Source organism: Paroedura picta, chromosome 16 (genome assembly GCF_049243985.1).
Source record: "Paroedura picta isolate Pp20150507F chromosome 16, Ppicta_v3.0, whole genome shotgun sequence".
Classification (NCBI taxonomy): Eukaryota; Metazoa; Chordata; class Lepidosauria; order Squamata; family Gekkonidae; genus Paroedura; species Paroedura picta.
In genome coordinates, this window is record NC_135384.1 from 15,735,359 (window position 1) to 15,752,567 (window position 17,209).

General features: G+C 40.0%; 2 protein-coding genes across 2 annotated transcripts; both read right to left on the reverse strand.

Annotated features, from left to right (window-relative positions):
* Positions 1-590: 590 nt before the first annotated feature.
* Positions 591-4,041, reverse strand: LOC143825496 (olfactory receptor 10A7-like). The gene is made up of 2 exons (XM_077313522.1): positions 3,991-4,041; positions 591-1,559 (listed from the first exon to the last, which is right to left on the reverse strand). Exons 1-2 carry the CDS (start codon positions 4,039-4,041, stop codon positions 591-593), a joined length of 1,020 nt encoding a protein of 339 aa, XP_077169637.1.
* A 2,552-nt stretch (positions 4,042-6,593) lies between these two features.
* Positions 6,594-11,063, reverse strand: LOC143825497 (olfactory receptor 2AP1-like). Its single transcript, XM_077313523.1, has 4 exons — positions 10,898-11,063; positions 8,913-9,050; positions 8,299-8,332; positions 6,594-7,557 (listed from the first exon to the last, which is right to left on the reverse strand). The coding sequence occupies exons 1-4, from the start codon at positions 11,061-11,063 to the stop codon at positions 6,594-6,596; spliced, it is 1,302 nt and encodes a 433-aa protein (XP_077169638.1).
* Positions 11,064-17,209: the final 6,146 nt, after the last annotated feature.

The following is a 17,209-nucleotide window of genomic DNA, read 5'->3' on the forward strand; positions in this document are numbered from 1 at the left end:
TTTTAAACAAGCTCCTGTAAGTTGAAAATTCCATATTTTCTAATTTTGGGATCTGAAGTGTCCAAATTCCAAATCTAGATCGTTTTTTTCTCTTTTCTTTTTTTGTACTAGTGTACTATTTTCAATCAAATCAGCATTTTAGGCAGATTATATTTTCTTTTTAGCCAGGACAACATAACTTAATTCTCAAAATTCATTTGAGGACATTGTTTTTTATTACACGGAACATATGTAAGATATATGTAACAGCATTAAAAAACACAATGTTCAGAAAATTCCAGATGGGTAGCTCGTAACAGCAGGAAAAATAGTAGGAGACTAATAAAATTTATTCCAGCATAAGCTTTTATGAGTGTGCTTATATATTTTTTGTTAGACTTTTAAGTTATAACTGGACTCTAGTTTCATTCCATTTTTAGCAATGTGGTGTTCCTTCCATGAACTTAGGACAACAAGAACTAAACCACACATCCCCAGTTCTTCAGTTAATGTCACCAGTCAATTAACCTGCTGTTTGTCTTAGCCCCAGACAGCCAAATGTCACATTTTTTTCAAGAGATTTTAGGAGACCCATCAAATCAACCTTTAGGCTAAGAAATTCTGTTGTGGAATCTTCTAGTGGATCTGAAAAGAGCTGCTTTCACCTCTCGGTTTCTCAAGCTGTATATGAGGGGATTGAGCATGGGAGTGAGGACTGTGTAGAACAGAGAGAAGGTTTTGTTTAGCTCCCTCAGCCTGTCTGTTTCAGGGACCACATAGACCATGACTAAAGAGCCATAGAAAAGTGTCACCACAATGAGATGAGATGTGCAAGTGGAGAAGGCCTTCTGTCGGGCAGCTTGGGACTTCATTCTCAAAATGGTGAGAATTATGCAGAGGTAGGAGATCAGCGTTAGTGTAAAAGGGGGCACTGTGGCCAGGAAAGCTAGAAAAAAGGCTACAATTCTAACAATGTAAACGTCACTACAGGAAAGGTTCAAGACTGGATATAGGTCACAAAAGAAGTGGTCAATTTCATAAGGTCCGCAGAATGTCAGCTGTACAATAAAACAAGTTATTACGGTGCTGGTCAGCAGACCAGTCATCCAAGATGTGGAAACTAATTGCAGGCAGAGGCTGCCATCCATAAGGGACATATAATGGAGAGGCTTACAAATTGCCAGATACCGATCGTATGACATCATTGCCAGAAGATAACATTCTGTGGTTCCAAAGAGAACAAAAAAACCCCACTGTATCATACAGCCCCCATAGGATATGGACAAATCACCAGTGAGGAAACTGCCCAGCATCCTGGGAAGGATGTTTGAAATGTAGCAGGTCTCCAGTATGGACAAATTCATTAGGAAGAAATACATGGGAGTGTGAAAATGTTGGTCTACTGCAACGAGTAAAATTATTAGGAGGTTCCCAACAATAGACAAAGCATAGATGTTCAGAAACATCACAAAGAGGAAAATCCATAGCTCAGGACGATTCTGAAATCCCAGGAGGATAAATACTGAAGAGCTTGATTGATTTCTCCCAATTTCTGCTTGATGATGACTAATAAGGTCATTCTGAAATACAGTTTAAAAGATTTAGTCTATTAGAGGCTCTCAGTGTCCCTTCCTTTCTTGACAACTGAGGATCAAGGGAATGGCAAGTTACAGTGGATGAGAAATAGGGTTGTGAGTATCCGGCATTGTGATAAGGGTTGGACTAGATGAACCAGGAGGTCCCTTCCAACTTTGTTATTCTATGGTTCTATGATCTCACTGTTAACATACATATAGGACATTTATATATAATAATTTATTAATTGATTTAGGGGGAAATGCTTATATTGCCTTTCCAGAGACCTGTCTAAGGGAGCTCATAAGTGAAACTATACAATTAAAATCAAACATACAATTAAAAACAATTCCAGAAATAAGTAAAACACATCAGCTTTTCTGCTTATACTTACATAGATGTAAGGGAGGAATCATGCTGTGGAGTCTACCATCTTATTGCCATCTTATCCAGAGGGAATGATTTGCAAGATAGATAAACCATTTGATGCAATAAATCTTGTAAAAATGTCTTTTTGGTCCTCATAACATATTTAATTGAGAGTTATGCATATTTTTAAAAAAAACTGAAAGCAAAATGGCCTTCAGTAACAGCCACTTTCAGTCCATAAATATTCATCAGGACCTGGTTGAAGGCTCAAGGGAAGAAATCTTATCCATAGAGCTGTGTGATGTGGATGGATGGGTGGGACAGACAGAGTCCTGATGAAAATTTATTGTTTGAAACTGGAACTACATGTGACAAAAAGCCTTTTTTAAAGAACATTTTATCGCCTCAAACAGTCTATATATCTTCCTATTATGATGCTAGCAGCCGAAGGGCAGGTGTTTTTTATCAGATAAAAACACACACCATATTTCCTGATCTAAAAATATCCCTCAACACAAAGAAAGAAAATGCAGGCATCATAAAGCTATCATTTAAGGAAGTCAATCGATGTAATCCTGTACTTTGTGCTTACTATGTGTTTAAGAGAATCGAAATTCTGTGTTCTGAAACGAGAAGACCTTTCAACAATTGCACGTTAGTTTAAACAGTTCTAGTATCCAGTTCTCATGGCTGCTGATGGGCATACAAGGCTTTGTTGGATACTGCAGCCCCATGCCTAGCACTGTCACCAGGATTACTAGGTCTACAATCAGATATGGAGTTACCATGACTTGTGTGCTTAAGTGCTGTAGAAACCTTAAACCTAGCACAGTGATCCCCTCCCCACTCCCTTCTAAAGTTGACAAGCTAGAGTAGAAAAACTAGAAGAATAACTAGAAGTTAAATATTCACAGTCAGTATTACAGGAGGCTAGACCGAGGTGAGGGTAGAATAATATTTTTAAAGTTAAAGGTGAAATAAACTTGTTGAAAAAAGGAGGCTTTTCCACAGAGACGCAAGAGGGAATAGGGGATGGAAGGAGAAGAGATATAGTGCTGCATAGTGGTTAGAGCATCTGGGAGACCCAGATTTGAAACCCCAGTGTGCCATAGTAGCTTGTTGGGTGGGTTTGGACCACCCATACATTCTCAGCCTAATTTACTTTATAGGGTTGTTGTGAGGAGAGGACAATGATAATGTGAGGTGTTTTGGGTCCCCCATTGAAAAGAAAGAAGGGGTATAAATGAAGTTGAGCCCTTACCTTGTCAGATCTCAAAAGGGAAGCAGGGTTGGCCCTGGCTAGTATTTGGATGGAAGACCTCCAAATCCATGATGAGCCAGGAAATGACAAACCACCTCTGATTGCCTCTCGCCTGTTGCACAATCCTAAGATCTCCTGGTGATGCCACATGCATGCCGTAAAAATCATAATGAAGTGGATAAAATAGTAAATATGTAATAGGAATGCAAAGACTAAAATCCCATGTATGCATGCCAAAAAGCATGCAATGGGACTTATTTCTACCTAAATAATACAAAGGATGGTTCTCCAGCAGAATGAGCTCTTGAAGGCTGGGGAATGGAAGGCACTAAAGAGGTTGTAGGGGGAGTCCGAGCAAGGGTGAAAGGCAGCAGAAGAGGAGACATTGAAACTTTGGAAAATTACTTCAGGGCCTATGTGCTGGCTTCTGAATACAAGCTCTCGCTGTATGCTTTGAAATTTTCCAGTGCAGTGATATGGACAAGAAAAATTATAGTGAGATAAGCAAAACACATTTGCTCATATTCTCTCTTTACTGGGTATTCACTTCCCCTAATGAGATAAATTTGTTAATCTTTTAACCTCCAATGGCATAAAAATTAAAATGTCCTGTGCAGAATCACTCCATTCTAGCCTCACCGGTTTCACGGAATGTAGGCTGGAATAACTCTGCATGAAATAACTCTGCTAGTAGATGTGAAAAGGTAATCTGGTTTTCGGATGATCTTAACATTTAAACTGTCATCAAAAAAGCAAAATGTCCTGTTTCAGATACCATGAAAGACAATGGATAGATAAATATTTACCTCTAAGATGGACAAAGGAGGAATCTCTGATGTGTTCCATTCATGTCCCATTCTAAAATGCAAGTTTCTCCAAAGTGTCTTCTCTCTGCTGCAGTCTTTGTTTTGTAATAGTTGCTCTGGGTCCATTCATTCAGCAGCAAAATGTATAAGGATTTAAGCTCCATATGAACAACTGGAAGCCATTTTAACAACTGAGAATTCTTACTGACTAGGGAGGAAAAGCTGGGTGTTTCCTTCCGCTCAATTTTCTCGATTCAAATTGGCTACTAGTGAAAATCCAGTTTTCTCTATTGGGGAATACTAGAGGGGGAAACAGGGAATTTTGGGTCTCAGGAGACTCTATCTAAAACTTTCCTGACAATTGTCCACTTTTTGAAAGATTATGAAGGATCGTGATGATGGCTGTTCAACTAGAGGTTCTACCTTGTTTTTTAAGAACTTCCATTCTTCAGCTGGGGAGAAGAGTTTGAGTTCCTAACAGCAGAGAGTCAGTTGATGGACTCTCTGTTGCAAGCTGGTTACTGACCAAGTATCTAGGAGTTTACAGGGCAGAAGTGGACAGAAATTTATTCTTTAATTCACTCATATATGGATAGATAAAGTGGCTTGTCATTAAAAAAACAAATTACATAAATACAGTACAAACAACCAAATAGAGAAGAAAGGGAACAAAATGCTTATAAATGAAAATCAGATCTTCCTTCTTTCTCTTGTGCTGGCAGGGGCTGGAGGGAATTGTAATCCAGGGACATCTAAAGAGCCAAAATATGCCCACCCCTGCTCTAGGCTATGACTCCCCTCCCTTCCCAGGCTAAAAGACAAAGGCATTTGGCTCATAATTACACTGGGCATGCCTAACTTTTAGGTACCTGTGGGCACAGGACAAACACACTCAGTCAGACCTTCCCCACTTCCTCCCCTCCCCATTGCCAGAATATATTGTTGATAACTTTCTTAATATGGGACAGTTGTTGACCACCTTGACAGAATGCATATTTGTCTTCACAGGAAATCCAGTGTGGAGCAGAGAGCTGAGGGTTTACCCTTCAGAATGGAGGCCCTTTTCCACTATTCTGGGCAGCTTTTCTACCATCTCCTTCAACTTCTTGCTTCCAAAGAACTTCAGGGCTTGGGAAAGATGTATGCAGAAAAATGAGGCAACAGTGACCTTGTTGACATTACCCCACAAGAGCAATGCTTTGTTGTCAGTTGTGTGGTTGACATTTTTACTCCAGTTGTGCAATACTATTTTGTCATTTTTCTTTCTAAGGAAGCTTTGATGACAAATCATTTGTTTTTTTTCCATGGTGTGGTTGATTTCAAGAATCCCTTGATTTGTGGCTTCTTGACATTTATGAATTTGCCAAACTGACATATAGTGTGCTTAAAGGTTCTAGCTTATACATTAACATCTGCACAGAACTACTGGAGGAGTCCATAAAAAAATACAGTCAGAAATATTCTATTTCTTATGATTTACTAAGGAAAGCAATACTGGGCTTGTTTTATGACAATACTGAATACTAGCACCTTTTATCAGGATTCACTAAAGTCCTGAGGGGGCATTGGTGGAAAGAAGAACTATCTTTTATATGAATATTAGATTTCTTTTTTATTTTCTACACAAAAGTCCAGCTAAGGTATAGTATGTTAAACGCACAATGAGTGTATGTACATGATAGTAGTATGTAGTTAATAGTGTGGTACATTGATGATGGTTTCGGGAAGAATTTAAATTCTCTTCTGATTTCTTCAATAAGGAGGATCTTGTAAGCTAGGCAGAGTCTGCACTTATTTTATTTATTCCATTGTCAATCCTGTTGAATTCAGATCGCTTTGAACTCGGGTCTTCCTCTCTTCCCCCCTCCCCATTGAAACAGGAAAGTCTTCTGCACGTGGTTAGGGTAGTTCAGAAGGGGGGGGGGGAGCCAAGCCTCTTTCTTTCTTTTCTTGAAGGAGGGGGGGAAGAGGAGCCAAGCAGGGAGCCTCTTTCTTTTCTTGGAGGGGGGGGGGAGAAGATCGAAAAAGGCAGAGGAGGGAGGAAAAATCCAGGACTTACAGAAGTTGAGAGAAATTAGGGGCTTCTCCTTTAAGGCAAGCTTGTCACATGACCAGGTGTGACCTATCAGAGGTTCTCTACCACGGAGCTTTCTTTCCCATCCGGATTTGAAAAATATTGAGCGTTAAAAGCACTCTAAGATGTCGCACAATAAAGGTAGGGTCATTCCGGATCAATCCTTCTTGCTGCAGAAGGAAAATTTAAATTGCCCCAAATCCAAACGGAAATCGCATTCTGTGTAGAGGGGAGGGACGGAATCAACCTGGGATTGGAATAAAAGCTCTGTGCAGTTTACACCCTAGTGTATAGATTATGATAAATAGTGGCATAAAAAGCCTACATAACAAACAATTTACAAAAGCATTTTGGATTTATTTATGTTAAGATTATAAAAATCAATAGAAAAATGCCAGGTTTTCCCCTCTGGTATGAGAATAGTTATGATTGAAAAATGAAGATGGTACACATTTTTTCAAACACAATCATCTGCCCTGAGGAGATTCAGTAGATTCTGATTGACAAAGGCCTTCCATCCATCCTGAAATTAAGAAACTCTATTGCTAAATTTCTTGGTACACCTGCAAAGAGCTTCCTTCACCTCTCGGTTTCTCAAGCTATATATAAATGGGTTTAGTGTGGGAGTCAGAACTGTGTATAATAGAGATAAAGGTTTGTGTAACTTCTTCAGAGTCACTGTTTCAGGAACTATATAGACAATGAATATTGACCCATAGAAGAGGGTCACAACAACGAGGTGGGAAGAGCAGGTGGAGAAGGTTTTCTGCTGTGCATCTTTGGACCGAATTCTGAAGATGATGAGAATAATGCAGATATATGAAGCCAAAGTTAAAAGAAAAGGGGGAACTGTTCCCATAAGGCCAAGAATGAAAGTTGCAACCTTCACAAAATGAGGATCGCTACAGGAGAGGTTTGAGATGGGATATAGCTCACAAAAGAAATGGTCCATTTCATTGGGTCCACAAAATGTTAACTGGATCATAAGAGAGGTCAGAATGGTGTTGGTCAGTAAGCCACTCATCCAAGAGATAAATGTTAATTGCATGCAGAGTTTCCCAGTCATAAGTGACGTGTAGTGTAGAGGTTTGCAGATTGCCAGATAACGATCATAGGACATCATGGCTAGAAGATAACATACAGTGGCTCCAAAGAATCCAAAGAAAAACCATTGTGTGATACAGCCTCCAACAGATATGGATCTATCACCTGTTAGGAAACTGGTCAGCATCCTGGGTAAAATGGTTGAAATGTAGCCAGACTCCAAGCAGGACAAATTCATCAGGAAGAAGTACATGGGAGTGTGGAGGTTCTGATCTACTTTCACCAGTACAACAATTAGGAGGTTCCCCATAACAGCCAAAATATAGATAGTTAAAAATAATACAAAAAGGATAATTTGCAGTTCAAGACGATTTCCGAATCCTAGAAGGATGAACATCACAGTGCTTGACTGGTTTTCCCCATTTTCTATTTGTTGGTAAATAATCATTCTGGGGAAAAAATGTGAATACCATTAGTCAATTACAAAACTCCACTGTTTCCCTCCTTCCCTCTCTTTGTGGTTGCCAAATTCCAGGTGGTGGCTGGAGATTCCCTGAAATATTATCTGATCTTAAGGTGACAGGGATTAGTTCACCTGTAGAAAGTAGTCAAAGTCTAAGGTGGCATGATACCTTATTGAAGTCCCTCCGCTCCCAAAACTCCACCTTCCACATGCTTCACCCCCATAATCTCCACGTACTGCCCAACCCAGAGCTTGCAATCCTACCTCCTACTAGTTTAAGCTGTTGATATTGTCAAGTTACAAAGAAGAAGAAGAAGAAGAAGAAGAGTTGGTTCTTATATGCCGCTTTTCCCTACCCGAAGGAGGCTCAAAGCGGCTTACAGTCGCCTTCACATTCCTCTCCCCACAACAGACACCCTGTGGGGTGGGTGGGGCTGAGAGAGCCCTGATATCACTGCTCAGTCAGAACAATTTTATCAGTGCCGTGGCGAGCCCAAGGTCACCCAGCTGGATGCATGTGGGGGAGCGCAGAATCGAACCCGGCTCGCCAGATTAGAAGTCCGCACTCCTAACCACTACACCAAACTGGCTTTACAAAAAGCATGTAAACCAAGCAATCAAGAAATGACAATATTTTTCTTCAAAATAAAATTGTTAACAACTGTTTTCTGAGTTATTGGCTTATAATACAAAACTGAGTAATGACTAAATCAATCACTGGTTTTACGCTTGCTTAGAGCTGAAAGCCTTCTTCCAAGAAACTGAACAAAAATTATAAACAAGAAACAGCATTCTCATTTGTATACTTAAACTTAACAAAGTATTAAAAACCATATACCATTTAGATGTGCCACTGGTTAACATGTAACACCACAAATTCCAGGCTGTCTGCTGCATCTGAATGCATCTGCAGGGATTGTCCCAGTGTAAGTGGTGTCTATCAGACGGATACACCATTGTATTGTTGTAAGAAGACCTGCCAAAATACCAGGTCTTCTTTTATGGCTTTTGTGATCCAAATATGGTGGCGAAGAACATGCAAACTTGCCATTGATCTGGCCAGCCTTGTGCAGAAGGCTCTCCCAGGGGCCATGACCTTGCATGAGAAACTGAGGTACCCTAAAAACACCTGCACTTCCTCCAGTGTGCTCTTTTCCCTGTTGTGCATGTTGTCAATGAAGCCCTTTAAGACCTGCAGTTTGCCCTCTGGCAGCCATGAAAATCCAGCAACCTAATCGAGCTACATCCCCAGGAACTTTAAGTGCAGTTGTGGGGCCTTCCATCTTATCCGGTTCCAGGGGGACCCATTGTTTGCCTGCCATTTCCTGGAAAGCTTCCAACTGTTCTGAGTAATTCCTGGATCCTGCTGCCTTGAGAAAAGGAAATCATCCAGTAGTGGTTCACTTCCTGGAATTGCTTCCTCTCCTTCACTGCCCATTACAGGAAGGGCAGTGAGATTGAGCACACCATTGGCATTGCCTTAGCAACATACCAGCAACCCTGAAACTTAAACCCCAATAACCTTGCAGCCAGTTTGAGAAGGTTATCTCGCAATGCAAGGCCTCATCACACTTTTTATCTTTTTGCTTCTCAGTGTTGCCTCCCCTTAATGAAATCAAAAAAAGCCCATGTAGTAGCCATCTGGGGCCCATTCTCTTAGTTTCTGGGCATATGGATCCCCAGGAGAGCATCTACATCCCTTTAGTTCCCCAGGGGCTCCCTCAAGAACACTGCAACTTCCTTGGATTCTACCAGCTGCTTCAACTCCACCCTCCTGCTATGGAGCCAAGCTGGTAGGCCTGGGGTGAATGCCCAATAGCGGCCTTCTATCTGTCTTTGTAATGGAAAGCCAAATATTTTAAACCATAAACAACTTCTGAGAGTACTCTAGTTAAGGTTCTGGATAGTTAACTCAAGGTCAAATGGCATTTTTTTTCCAACTTGGGTGTGTAGATTCTGGCTGCTAAAACACTGCATTAAAAAAGACACAGAGAAAAGGGCGAGAAAGGAGAAAGTTAAATTTCCCTGATGTTGCTGTTCCAACCTCTCTAGCACCTGTATCCCTTGTTTATAGCCAGTTTTCCCATTTATTTATAGTTTCATACATTTATTTGCTGCCCTTTCTCTGGAGACTAAGGGCAGCTCACAACATAGTAAATTACATAAATAGAATAAAACATAGATCTAAGAATTTAATTAAATTAGTGGTTTTAAAAATATTAAAACCAGAAATTATGTTGTAACATCACTGGCCATGCACCCAGAAGGGTCTGTTAAAGACAAAGTGCATGATGGGAGGCGGCACAGCTCCTGTTCAAAGTAAATGCAGAACTCATTAAGTGGGTCTGTCCATTGCTGAAATGCCCTATTGTGGAATGAGTGCTGCAAAGTTGAAGCATATGACAGGGCTTCAAGTCAAAATTAAGATAAGGGAGGACTGTATGATCTTAGTCTTGTTTTCTAAGTGTTCTCCATCATGCCATCCTATAAAATAATTGGGAATGGGAGGTCCACCCTGAAGTCTACTCTTCTACCAGCTTTCCCCAAGAGGCACATGTAAATCTGACATTACAAAATATTAAAAAATATTTAAAAATATTCAAGGAAGGACAGTTTTTGACTAGAAAATTGGTAATCAGGAGTGTTTGACCCTTTCCCACCAGATCTTTTCCTGCTCCATACACCACCCTGCACATTCACATACATGACATCCCCCACCCCCAAAGACAGCTGAGAAATGTAACTGTAAGGTTAACCACAAACCATTGGAAGAAGCCAGTGGCAGGACTGTTTCAAATGGGCAGAAAATGTGCTGAGCACCACAAGGTTTTTTCTAACTTTCTGGGTCAAAGGAACTTCCTTCCAAAATAATGTCTCCTTGAAGAAAACCAGCTATTGATCCTGCTTATATGACAAGTCTTTTCATCAACATGTAAGCAGGGGATTATAGTCAATGGTAGTTTAAGAAAAGCCAAAGGCTTCAGCAACAGCCAATGTTTCATGCTTATATGGGTCACAAAGACCGATTATGCATGGCAGCAGCTGCTGCCATGCCATTGTGGTGGGGCCAAAAGCCCTGCCATCCCTCGTGTATGTACAGGGGTGGAACACTGCCAACTGTGCTGGTGTAACTGCCCCATGAATGGAACGTGGGGCCGGAAGCACCAAGAGCACAGGTAAGTAGCAGCAGTGGCTGGGGGAGATTGGGGACAGGGGGGTGCCACCAAAGGATGTTGGGAGCAGCATGCTGCTCTCCTGCCATGGTGGGAGTGGGGGTCGCCCAGCTCCTCCGATTATGTATGGGGCTCCATCAGGCTGGATCTCACCTGTGCCTTTGGGAGTCCCAGGACTCCGGAAGAACCCGTGTTTCGTTAATGTGGGTCTTCCAAGGGCCTGGGCCGGGACACGCCCACACTGGTGGTGGCGGCGTGCATAATCGGGGATTTCCCCATTGCCCTGCCACTGCCAGCACGGGCGTTTCGGCCTGTGCATAATCGGTCAAAGCAAAACAAAATACTCTCCAGAGCTTCCGCCACGGGTCTCCCCCACACAAATTGAAGTGTTCAAGAACACACTCGCAAACTGATCTTTTTTCTTAGCCTTACCGGTGGCGATAGTTTAAAAGAGAGAAAGTAGAGGGAAATGCCATGAAACTTGCAGATGATGTTTCCATTGTTATTGAATGGAGACAATCAAGGAAAAGAGATTTTAAAGACGGGCATCTAAGCCCACATTTGTGATGAAATGAGGAAGCAGTTAAGCAAACAGTTCTCACATTATGCAAATATGTCAGGTATGTCGCCATTCTTTATGTAAGCTGATGCACAATTTAGCATTTCAGGAAGGCAAAGTCAGAACAACAAAAGTGCCAGCCTCATTGCAGAAATGAAATGAAGACCTGCCTCTCCAAGAAGATCTGGAATCCACCCTACCCTCAAGTTCTTACTGAACAAGGCTAATGGAATTTATATAAGTTTTTAATGAATTTACTGTTTTTTAAATATATGATTGTTTAACATATGTTGTCACATACCCTGAGCTACAGAAAGGGCAAGATACAAGAATAAAGATTTCTTTATTTTATTATTTATATATACTGGTGGGGGCCTGGAGATCTCCTGGAACTATAGCTGATCTCCAGATCAGTTATCCTGGAGAAAAAAATGGCTGCTGTGAAGAATCTGTGGCATGGTACCCTGCTGAGGTGACTCCCCTCCACAAAATGCATCATCTCCAAGTTCTATCCCCAAATATACAGGAATTTCAAAGCCCAGATCTGGAAACCCAGAGAACAGTTTTTTTGTTTAAGAAAAATGAAACTTTTGCTGTCAAGCTTGTTCTTAAGATTCTGGTCTGAAGGACAAACCTGATAGCAAAAGTTTCAGTTTCGGTAAACAAAACTCTATTTGAATTAAACAATAAACTCAGTTAATTGTTATCATACTCTTCCGTATGATAATTATTATCACATTCTTTCACAAGAATAGAAAGGATTGTCTCAGTAAAAACACAATGTGGATATCAAGTGAATACTATGAATAATATTTACATGTTATCTTCTCCACAAGTTACACTTATAAATAATTCCTTAGGATTTTGTGTTTTCTTTAATATAAAAAAAAATAAAAAATAAAAAACAACAGCTGGCCCATCAGTGGGGAAAAATTATAGAGGGAGGAATAATTCGAGGGTCCTTGTTCTTGGAATCCATGGACATCAGGCAAGTCATGTGATTTGTTCTCATCTGCTGTTTGGGTGGTAAGAGGAGACCCCGGGGAAATATTACGTTGGGCAAGTGATGACTACCAGCAGCCTTCAACATTAGCTAGAAAATAATAATTAAAAAAAAACCCTTCTGACAGAATCTGAAATTCCAGGCACTAGGCTGAAAATCTTTCTGACAACTGGCATTGTTGCTATTGCTGCCAAGATATATTTTATTTATGAAAAATAAGCAACAAGGGAAAAAGTTGGGGTGTAGGCAGAGGTGCCAAACTTTAGGATGTGGGATGGAGATCCTCTGGACTAACAAATGATTTCCAGACTTTAGTTCCCCAATGGCAGCTTGAGAGGGTGTCCTCCGTAGCACATCATAGATTCTAGGTGAAATCACGGCAGTATTCCCCCCCCCCCAGCACTGCCCCAAATATCCAGGACTTTCAGAGGTCAGAGTTGGTAACCATAGGAGAAAAGACAATTCAATGAAGGTAACATTAGATGATCTAAAGAACATGATCTAAACAAACATGAGTAGAAGGGACACTGTACATGAGATGCAAAACCAAGGAGAGAGACAGAATGATTCATCTAGAATAATGCCCAGGCTTCTGAGAACAGGCCCTGCCCTTGTGGACTGTAAAGCGCCAGAAAATGCATATTTTAGGGGGTGGGGAAATTAGACAATATCACTGAACTATGGTGGATGTTGGAATCCCTTTTCATTCTTTGTATTTTCACTGAGTTTGCACTGACTGAAAACTAGACATCTGCATGGCATAAGTTTTTACTTCTAAAAATGTCTAATCCCCTCCCCTTGTAATTAATAAGAAACATTTCACACACATGGAATCCATCCTGCAGATTCCAGCATGACAACTCCAGGCACAAATCTTCCCCAAAACCATTTATTCACTACCAGCTACTCTCTCTCTCACTTCAATATTTCTTTGCATCCCCTTATTACCATTTGGGCCTGACAGATGCTACTCAAGACATTTAGGTCAGAGGAATAAAGGGAAAAAGAAAAGTTGTCCTGCAATAAAAATCTAGAACTCCTTCCTCAGGTTCAGGGAATGGAAGTGGATATTTACCTCTAAAATGGCTACAGGTGGAATCTCAGATGCGTTGCATTCCCATCCTATTCCAGAGATACATTTTTTTCCCTGTTAGACTTCTTTATGCTTCCATCTGTGCTTCAGATGGCAGTTCTTCAGATCTCCTTTACCTTTCATTCATTGAGAAGCAAAATGACAGAATATATTTCAGTTGTTATTTTCTTGTAGTGCTCAAGGCCCACTTGAAGAAACAAAGTAGAACAAATCAAAATTGATGATCTCAGAACTGGGGAGGAGAGTTTACTGGTGCTTGGCTTTCTTTATTAGTAAGCTCAGTGATAATAAACTTCAAGTGTTGTCTGTTGAGATTAGAAGAAGGAAGGGAAAAAGAAGGGAGGAAACTTCAAACCTTAGGGACTTAGCTGTCAGTTGTCCTTTTCTTTCTTTCTTTTTTTTAAAGCTTTAATACTATCTTCAGTAGTAACATTTTTTCCTAACAATTAAATTTGAGATTAAGTCGCATTATACCAATATTTTAAAGAAAAGCTCAATAAACAGTATCTTTTTAAAATGACATTATACTTATTTTTCTTTTCTTTTTTTCTGTTACTATTTATCTTATATTTATTTGCTGTTCTGTAATTTCTATGTAACTTTTTTCTGTATTAATAAAAATTAATAAAAAAAATATTCCAAAACAGTATCCCATGAAGAATCTTGTACTCCTTTGGACAAAATTTAACCAGAGCTAGGATTCTCCAAAAGAATGTCAAATTATCAGATGCCTCCCTCCTTTTTAAATTGCTACATAAAAGTTTGACATATTACAATAGTCAATGTAGTCAATATTTATTGAATTCAGAAGATTGATGACAATATCTTGAATTGAATGAACTCTGGAATGATTTTAAAGATGAACTATGCTTTGCACAAAGTAAAAAAATCCAGTCACATTCTTGTTTATTTTATTTCCTTGGGGTAAAGTACAATCAAAAGAAAAAGTAAGAAGAAAAGTGAAAAAGGAGAAAAGTTAGAAATAAGAAGATGCCCAATCTAATAGTTGATGGTTATAAATGAGATTCATATCTATTATTCTGTTAATATATAAAACCTTTAAAATTATATTTTTCTATACATTCAATTTTTTCTCCCTCAAATCTATGGATCATTATTTCATTTTATTCAAATCATACAGAATGCTTAAAGGCGAATCCCACCCATGTCAGAATGGATCTAAAGGGAAACCTCAAGGGAAAAGGAATATAGCCAAATTTTTCAAGGAATTGAAGCCAAATGTTAAAATCTTCTTTAAACAGGTGATTCTAATGTGATGATGAGAGGCCAAAATGCTTGCTATAGAACAGACTAAGCATTGCACAAGGTCCTGCCATGGGAGACCACTTTTCATGTGAATTTATGATGACCCCAAAGGACCTGCATCTCTATAAGGGTGTATTTTTTTGGAACTGATCATAGGTTGCTTTAAAGATTGCTGGGAACAATACCTTGGGTGGAAATAAAAATATACCCAGATATGTGAGCCAAATGGCATTTATTGATTTACTGATTTTATAGACCACCCCTCCCCACAAGCAGGCTTGAGGCAGTTCATATCATAATATAGTGTATTATTAAAATTACACTTTTACAAACAATAATAAAGGCTCACAGTGCTCCATTTCTTTGACTATCATTCTCATCAGTCAATGCTACTGTCAGTCAACTTATGGACATCATGTTATTTTCCCTTTGAGTCTGCCTTTTAGTTTGGTAGTGGGAATACCCAGGAGACAAATGTAGAGTGGTCCATAGATTTTATTGGCTATATTAGTTGGCTCCAACCTCAACCATAAGCCTGTCTTAAGAGCACTAATTCACAGTTCCTGCAGAAATTAGGGAGTGCCATCAGGGCCCAGATATCTATTGGCAGAGGTTAGGACTCTCTGTTTTCCCTTCCACCAGGGGGACCCCCAGCGTCACCACTAAATTTTGGGAAGTAACCAACTTATGTGCACAGTCTGGGGAACCAGATAAGCCAACAACAATAAAATCATCTAAATAGTGGGTGATGTTGGGGCTGTTAAATAAAGCCAAAAAAGGACTACATGGGATGTAACAAGTAGATGGCCTGTATGGCCCCTTCCAACTCTATGATTCTATGATTCTAAGTAAACAAATGAATCCATGCAGGTTCAAAAAACAGTTTATTGGGAAAACTCCTAAATGGAGAGTTCCAAAGTTCAAAACAATTTTTCAGCAATATAATAATCAACAAACAAGTTCTGGTGAGTTGCCCTTGTTTCAATATGCTTCATCAGTGTAAAATACAATCTGCATCAACATTAAAAAAAACATAATGAATATTATACCATTCACAAGAGTCTAAAGAAAAGGAGAAGATGCAGATATCACTAATTACTCTAAATTCCTCCCCAAAAGAGATTACCAATCTCACAAATGGACAAAAAGAGATATAATTGGCAAATGCTCTAATTTTCTCTAATTTTCTCCACCTCTAGGTTTAACTAGCAAACGAACAGGCAGTCATGTATAAGAGCAGGAAGAGCTCAATTTCTTAAAGCAAAAGGCTTGTATATAATTTTAAAGGGACTGTCCATTAATACAGAGTCTTACAAAAAAGAGAAAACCAGGCAATACAAGAAACCATTTTTAGAAAACATCCAAGGTCCCAAGCTGAATTTAAACCAGACAGCAATAATTTATGCAACTAGACATTTAACAACACATTCCAAAAAAGCAGTAGGGTCTTCAGTGGTGGCACAAGGTACAGACCCACATGTGTTGAAAAACCACAGGCCATCTAGCTTAAAACCCAACAAGCAAAAGTCTGATAGATATACAGGCAGTAGGTTTATGGAGAAACAGGAGGCAACACTTACATTGTACCACATGATCTATTTTGTTGTTGTTGTTGTTGCCAGTTGCTGTGTGCTTTGTATTTATGCTGAATAGGTGCAATGCTATTTTTTTTAAGTTTTGATTCCAAGGCCGCTTTTTTGACAAATCATTTCTTTTCTCTTTGATGTGTTTGTTGTGGCATATTGACTTTTTGGAGTTTGCTACCTAGTCTTAAAGAGCCTCTTGTGGTGCAGAGTGATAAGGCAGCAGAAATGCTGTCTGAAGCTGTCTGCCCATGAGGCTGGGAGTTCGATCCCAGCAGCCGGCTCAAGGTTGACTCAGCCTTCCATCCTTCCGAGGTCGGTAAAATGAGGACCCAGCTTGCTGGGGGGTAAACGGTAATGACTGGGGAAGGCACTGGCAAACCACCCCGTATTGAGTCTGCCATGAAAACGCTAGAGGGCGTCACCCCAAGGGTCAGACATGACTCGGTGCTTGCACAGGGGATACCTTTACCTTTACCTTTACCTAGTCTTAAAAGTACTGACGTATGCTATGCATCAAGCTTCTAACTTATCCTCTTACTATTTAACATATTTATCCATCCATCCATCCATCCATCCATCCATCCATCCATCCATCCATCCATCCATCCATCCATCCATCCATCCATCCATCCATCCATCCATCCATCCATCCATCCATCCATCCATCCATCCATCTATCTATCTATCTATCTATCTATCTATCTATCTATCTATCTATCTATCTATCACATTTATATACCTCCAGTTTGGTGTAGTGGTTAGGAGTGCGGACTTCTAATCTGGCATGCCGAGTTCAATTCTGCACTCCCCCACATGCAACCAGCTAGTTGACCTTGGGCTCGCCACAGCACTGATAAAACTGTTCTGACCGAGCAGTGATATCAGTGCTCTCTCAGCCTCACCCACCTAACAGGTTGTTGTGGGGAGAGGAAAGGGAAGGCAAATGTAAGTCGCTTTG

Coding starts and splice junctions, on each gene's coding strand:
- LOC143825496 (XM_077313522.1), bottom strand. CDS start 4,041: ATGGGACATGAATGGAACACATCAGAGATTCCTCCTTTGTCCATCTTA. Junction 1,560..3,990: donor CTCCTTTGTCCATCTTAGAG/GTAAATATTTAT, acceptor ACTGTATTTCAG/AATGACCTTATTAGTCATCA.
- LOC143825497 (XM_077313523.1), bottom strand. CDS start 11,063: ATGCACAGGCCGAAACGCCCGTGCTGGCAGTGGCAGGGCAATGGGGAA. Junction 9,051..10,897: donor TGGGACTCCCAAAGGCACAG/GTGAGATCCAGC, acceptor TATGTTGCTAAG/GCAATGCCAATGGTGTGCTC. Junction 7,558..8,298: donor GCTTTCAGCTCTAAGCAAGC/GTAAAACCAGTG, acceptor TTTTTTCCCCAG/AATGATTATTTACCAACAAA.